The following is a 6,160-nucleotide window of genomic DNA, read 5'->3' on the forward strand; positions in this document are numbered from 1 at the left end:
CTCTCTCTCTTCGTACGTACGTACTATTTTCTTGGCTCGCTCCTTGCGCCGGCCGGCCGGCCGGCTGGATCTACGAAAGGCAGGGCCTTTTTCTTGCGCCGTCGTGCCGCGCGCACCAGCGCCGGCTGGATCTAGCTCGCTAGCTGCACGCCTCCGTACGTCCCTAAGGCAAGGCCAAGGCGTGACCTTTTGTTCCTTGATGAATATGCACGAGTGTGCATATCATATACTCCCTCCGTTCTAAGGAAGAAAGGCCAAGGTGTGGCATCTCCATGGCATCGGGGCACGTGCGGATGCATTCTCTCCCGGCCGGCGTAGAATATTGTGTTTGGCCTGCCTCTGTTCGATGCGGCGGCCGGATCTTGCCTGTACCTCCGAAAAAGGGAGTCCTTTTTTCAATTCCACCACGCCGTCGGCCGATTCGCCCGAGTTGGATGCTAGTCCCTTCCGATCCCTGGCTGGCTGCACGGCGGTAGGCTCCCTGGCCGGAAGTTGCAGGCTTTTCTGGTGTTTCTTGGTGGTTGGCAAGGCATCCACACAGCTGCAGGGCTTTCAGCAGATTGCAGAGTCTTATTTTCTGAAACTAGCTATACTGCACTGCCGTGCCGATTGAGGTTTTCTTTGGATATTGATTGAAAAATTATCTACATGCATACACTCAAGTCAAGTCATCAATCTCTGTCCATCTGGTTTGTCGATGTTGGTTCATTAATCTTAAGCCCATCCTGTTTGTTGGTTGCTTTCTCCCATCGGATTGCATATGTAGAAAGCATTACCCTAGCTAGCATGTTCATTTACATCTAACCAGCTGTGGAAAGACACTTGTGTGTTTTTTGAGTTAGTACCCAGTGCAAATTTCATCTTAGTAATACATGCATTCTGCCATGCTAAACTTTTGTGCAATTCAGTGCTTTGCCTGAATGTGAGTGTATATCAAGATTTTGATAGAGAATGTACATTTTTTGCAGCTTCAGCTTCGTGGTCCCAATCTTCAGGGAGAAGGGTGTTGGTGAGCGGACGGCGTACGGCCACATCGTCACACTGTTCAGCAGTGTGGCGATGTTCCTCTACGCGCTCCCAGGCTACCCTGGCGCCATTGTCTCGCTGATTATCAATGGAGTCTCCTCGTTGCTGCAGTTGGCATACGTCGGGGTGTTCCTCTGGTTCGCGGTCGGGGCGCCGCGCCGCAACGCCTTGTACGTCCTCGCCCCCGTGCTCGTCGTGTCAGCCCTCATGACCTGTCTTGTTGCCACTAAGGTCATCTGGTGGTCTCCCTTTGTTGCCGCTGTTGCCGCGGGTGCCGCCCTACTCTCCTACTTCTCCGTCATTGCTGATGTGGTATGTATGTTGAAGTTGACATCATCACTCACCACCCTTGGGAATTGATGTTGATCCTTGTGATATTGTTAGGGTCAATTTGCACCAGAAGAAGCACACAAGTTTAACATTGTTTAGTTTAGATTCCTCATCAAAATTTTGCATCGTTTTGCAGGTGGAAGCGGCAAAGAGCAAAGATGTGGGCAACATGGATCCGCTCCTCGAGGTGTTGCTTGGACTCGTCAACGCTTCCGCTTCAGCTGGCTTTGGGTTTTCGTTCACTCCTCGGGATCTCTACACTGCGGTAAGAATAGAAACTATGTCCTCCTCTAATCAAAGCCAGCAGTATATATTTTGTGTTTGTGATGACTGATTTAGTTATAAAACTTATATAGATACCGAACGCCGTCGGAGTTGTGATCCTGGTGGCACAGTTGGTGGTGTTCGTCATGCACTACAAGCCGGAGCCTGAGCCTGAGCCTGAGCCTGAGTACGGGTCTGATCTTGAGTCTTTGTTCGTGTAGGCGTAGAGATTATGCTTCACACCTTTTCAGGAACTCTTGTCCTGCTATGCGGCTATTTATGAGATTGTGGCTTAAGCTACTATGAGACTATTTTTCGATAAAGGGCGCTTTTATTATCTCAAAAAGTAGGCATTATGAGTAACACCCGGCCTCTGCATAACTAAGATGCACACAGCCAATCACCTAAAGTCTGATAAAAAGAAAGGAAGAAAAAACGACAAATGGACGACAGTAGAGTCATATAGACCGACACTATGCCTATGTCGAAAGGGGTGGTGGACCGATCCGGAGATTATGCTGCCACCCATGTTGGGTAAAAACCTCCGTAGCCACCTGCTCCAACCGCATACACACCGCCTTGAACAGCGGTTGGTACTCCACTCGTTGTAGCGTATACCACGTACGAAGCGAGTGCGTACAACGGAAAATAACCTGCAAACGAGAAGCATTTTTGTTATTGAAAACCAAATCATTTCTACATAGCCAAAGCGACCATAGTAAGGCATACGCTCCCACCCTTATTAGCGTTTTCAACCTATTTGGAATACCATCCAACCAATGACCAAAAATATTGGCGACACTTGTGGGCGGATACAAATTTGACGCTATTTGGATGACTGACCACGTAGAACGTGCAAACTTGCATTGGAAAAAGAGGTGTTTGATTGTCTCTTCATGAGTACAAAAACAACACATCTTACTCCCTGGCCAGTTGCGCCGTGCGAGGTTGTCTTTGGTTAGAACAACTCCCCTACGAAGATACCACATGAAGATTTTAACTTTTAGTGAGACTATGGCACAAACAAGTTCTGTAACCTTTATTTGTTCTTCTTTTACCCAACCACTACTATTATCGTCAACTCTAGTTTCTACATTTGTGCTTCCGCTCGAGCTTGTCTGTCATTTGTGTTTCAACGGTTGATTGCCATGTTCAAAAAGAGCTTCAAAAAATATTACCTTAAAATGAGGCAACAATTAAACCATGTCCTCTCCATATGCATGCACCAGAAGAAGCACAAGTTTAAAATCCAAGCGTGCATTCATCCATCATTACAAGCAGCTTTCAGCACAAGCTTTGCACTAAAATTCCAAGTGCAAGCCAAAATCCGCAAATTTGTCCATTCGTCTATCATCACAAACAGTTTGGAGAAAATCATATGAATAAACTAGTCTCAAACTATTTTCTATAATATTGTGATTCTTGAGTTTTTGGTGGTCATAGTTATATCACAAGAAAATATGAATCTTGAATTCATTTGTCACCTACAGCACACACCATGAGTTAAAAGGCGCTTCACTTTGCATACAGATGAGTACCAACAGTCAAACAAGAGTTTACACAATCTTGATAACTAAAGTTGTCGACGATACGAAAACGTACAAACCCCTACAGAAGACTCCAAACGCTTGTACAATTTACCAAAGGTGCTGCCTACTTATTCTGGTACAACAGCTATGTATCCTTTTCTCGTCACAAAAAATAATCACAAGGACGAAATATTAACAATAAAGTTTGTATTGCTCGCCGACAGCGAGAGCGCTGCTGCTGCTAACAGGATGGCATATGTAGAACACAGCTGGCTCGCCATTTTTTGTTCCAATGGTTATGAGGGCGACCGGGGACTGGCACAGCAGCCGAATCTGCAGCAGTTTACACAAAAACAAAAATTTCTGGAACATCCACCATACATCATCACGAGCTCTGTGTTTGGCGGTGAATTTGGAGTATCCAGTCCATGTAACTGCTTGTTCCTGCCATCTGATCCTCGACGAGGTTGGACAGAAGTAGGAAGCCTTCTCTTGGCTGCTCGCCTTGCCGTACCACACGGGGCAGCTGGTAACATGAAGAATCCCTCTCCCTTAGGGCTCTTAGTACTGCCATGAAGTTTCTTGAGTGATTGTTGTCACATTCTCTCAACTGAATCTGCAAGATTACCCCATGTCAGCAACAAGCACAAATACAAAGTGAAGTTGTATTACATGCTAACAGTAAGCCTTTTATAGATTCTGATCCCAGAGCATATCAGAGGTATTTTTAAGAACTTACCTAAAAAAAGGAGAAATGGCATGATACACTGTTAATTTATTTGAATTTTGTTTAAGAAAGTCAAAAAAATTGAAGGACGGAAAGAGTAATGAAATATAAGTCCCAAGGTCGGGACTATATTATTTACCAAAGAGTAAAGAAAGGTACCTTTGATAAATCAGGGAAGTTTGAGAGGCTGACTCCAAGAATGTCGTTCATGAGCTCAGGTTGGAGCATCCTGCCCAACCATACTAGGAAGGTGAAGCCATCATCAAGAAGATATAAACCAGCAGTGTCTAGGCACTCACTACCGGAACGGGGCCCTATGCCGACGGCCATATCTATGCCGACGGCCCCCGTCGGCCTTGTCTGGGCTATGCCGACAGCCATATCCAGGCCATCGGCGTAATAAAGCCGTCGGGCTATCCAGACATATGCCGACGGCCCCCGTCGGCCCAGAACGGTCGTCGGCTTACCCAAAGTTACGCCTACAGCAGCCGTCGGCATATATGGGCCGTCGGCATAGTTGCGGGCCCAGCGATCCCGCCGTGCCGTGCGGCAAACGGCGTCCGATCTATACCGACGGCCGAGGCGGGAGGCCGTCGGCATAGATGCCCTTACCACGTCATCGATCCGAGGCGCACCGACCACCACCTATGCCAACGGCTGCCGTCGGCATATATGCCGCATCATCGATCCGCAGCGCGCCGGCCATCTGCCCTATGCCGCAGCTATGCCGACGGCAGTTTTTTTTCTTTTTTTCTTTTTTTCTTTTTTTCTTTTTTTCATAGCTATATTTTTTTCATAGTTTTTTTCTTTTTTTACCACGTCATCGATCTTTTTATCATAGTTCCCTTATCCACTTCCCAGTCACCCCCTACACTTGTTAGTTTTTTTTCTTTTTTTCATAGCTATATTTTATGTTTTCTTAAATATTATTATTTGACTAACTTACATATAGTACGTGTTGACAACCGGGTGGTGTTCTGGCATGTCCGAAGAGGCGGCACGCGTCTCCGGTGCGTGGCCTCCCTCACGGACGGCGCCGCCGGCGGCACCTGGAGGGGGGAAACTGCCGCGTCGGTTCTACACGGAGTGGATTTAGCTGTGGTTTTGGCACGGATGTTGCTCCCGGGTGTCCCTATGGGCCGACCTGACACAACCGGGTGGAGAGGTCCACTAGTCAAAGCCCGTCCGTGGGAAGTCAAAGGGCTAGATCTCGTGGTCAACCGCTCCAGGGTTAGGCGGGACGGGGGCCCTGGGGGGTAGCAATGCCACCGGAGCGTCGTACCGGGCCCTCATACATGCGGGGTGGTGTTGTGGCATGTCCGAAGAGGCGGCGCGCGTCTCCGGTGCGTGGCCTCCCTCACGGACGGCGCCGCCGCCGGCACCTGGAGGGGGAAAACGGACGCGTCGGGTCTACTCGGAGTGGATTTAGCTGTGGTTTTGGCCCAGATGTTGCTCCCGGGTGTCCCTATGGGCCGACCTAACACAACCGAGTGGAGAGGTCCACTGGTCAAAGCCCGTCCGTGGGAAGTCAAAGGGCTAGATCTCGTGGTCAACCGCTCCAGGGTTAGGCGGGACGGGGGCCCTGGTGTTGGGGAACGTAGCAGAAATTCAAAAATTTTCTTACGAATCACCAAGATCTATCTATGGAGAGACCAGCAACGAGTAGAAAGGAGAGTGCATCTACATACCCTTGTAGATCGCTAAGCGGAATCGTTCAAGTGAACGGGGTTGATGGAGTCGTACTCGTCGTGATTCAGATCACCGATGATCCTAGTGCCGAACGGACAGCACCTCCGCGTTCAACACACGTACAGCCCGACGATGTCTCCCACGCCTTGATCCAGCAAGGAGAGAGGGAGAGGTTGAGGAAGACTCCATCCAGCAGCAGCACAACGGCGTGGTGGTGATGGAGGAGCGTGGCAATCCTGCAGGGCTTCGCCAAGCACCTACGGGAGAGGAGGAGGTGTCACGGGAGGGAGGGAGGCGCCAAGGGCTCAGGTATGGATGCCCTCCCTCCCCTCCACTATATATAGGGGCAGGGGAGAAGGGGGAGGCGCAGCCTTGCCCCCTACTCCAAGAAAGGGGTGCGGCTAAGGAGGGGGGGAGGAGTCCATCCTCCCCAAGGCACCTCGGAGGTGCCTTCCCCCTTTAGGACTCTCCCCTTTTTCTCTTCTCTTGGCGCATGGGCCTCTTGGGGCTGGTGCCCTTGGCCCATGTAGGCCAAGGCGCACCCCCTACAGCCCATGTGGCCCCCCGGGGCAGGTGGCCCCACCCGGTGGGCCCC

The 6,160-nt window shown here is 49.8% G+C and overlaps 1 protein-coding gene across 1 annotated transcript; it reads right to left on the reverse strand.

Annotated features, from left to right (window-relative positions):
• Positions 1-3,066: 3,066 nt before the first annotated feature.
• Positions 3,067-4,257, reverse strand: LOC119284115 (protein transport protein Sec24-like At3g07100). The gene is made up of 2 exons (XM_037563378.1): positions 4,036-4,257; positions 3,067-3,765 (listed from the first exon to the last, which is right to left on the reverse strand). The coding sequence occupies exons 1-2, from the start codon at positions 4,255-4,257 to the stop codon at positions 3,535-3,537; spliced, it is 453 nt and encodes a 150-aa protein (XP_037419275.1). The 3' UTR covers positions 3,067-3,534.
• Between the last annotated feature and the right edge of the window lie 1,903 nt (positions 4,258-6,160).

Source organism: Triticum dicoccoides, chromosome 4A, assembly GCF_002162155.2.
Source record: "Triticum dicoccoides isolate Atlit2015 ecotype Zavitan chromosome 4A, WEW_v2.0, whole genome shotgun sequence".
NCBI classification, from domain to species: Eukaryota; Viridiplantae; Streptophyta; class Magnoliopsida; order Poales; family Poaceae; genus Triticum; species Triticum dicoccoides.

Coding starts and splice junctions, on each gene's coding strand:
- LOC119284115 (XM_037563378.1), bottom strand. CDS start 4,257: ATGGCTGTCGGCATAGCCCAGACAAGGCCGACGGGGGCCGTCGGCATA. Junction 3,766..4,035: donor ACTTCCCTGATTTATCAAAG/GTACCTTTCTTT, acceptor GTAATCTTGCAG/ATTCAGTTGAGAGAATGTGA.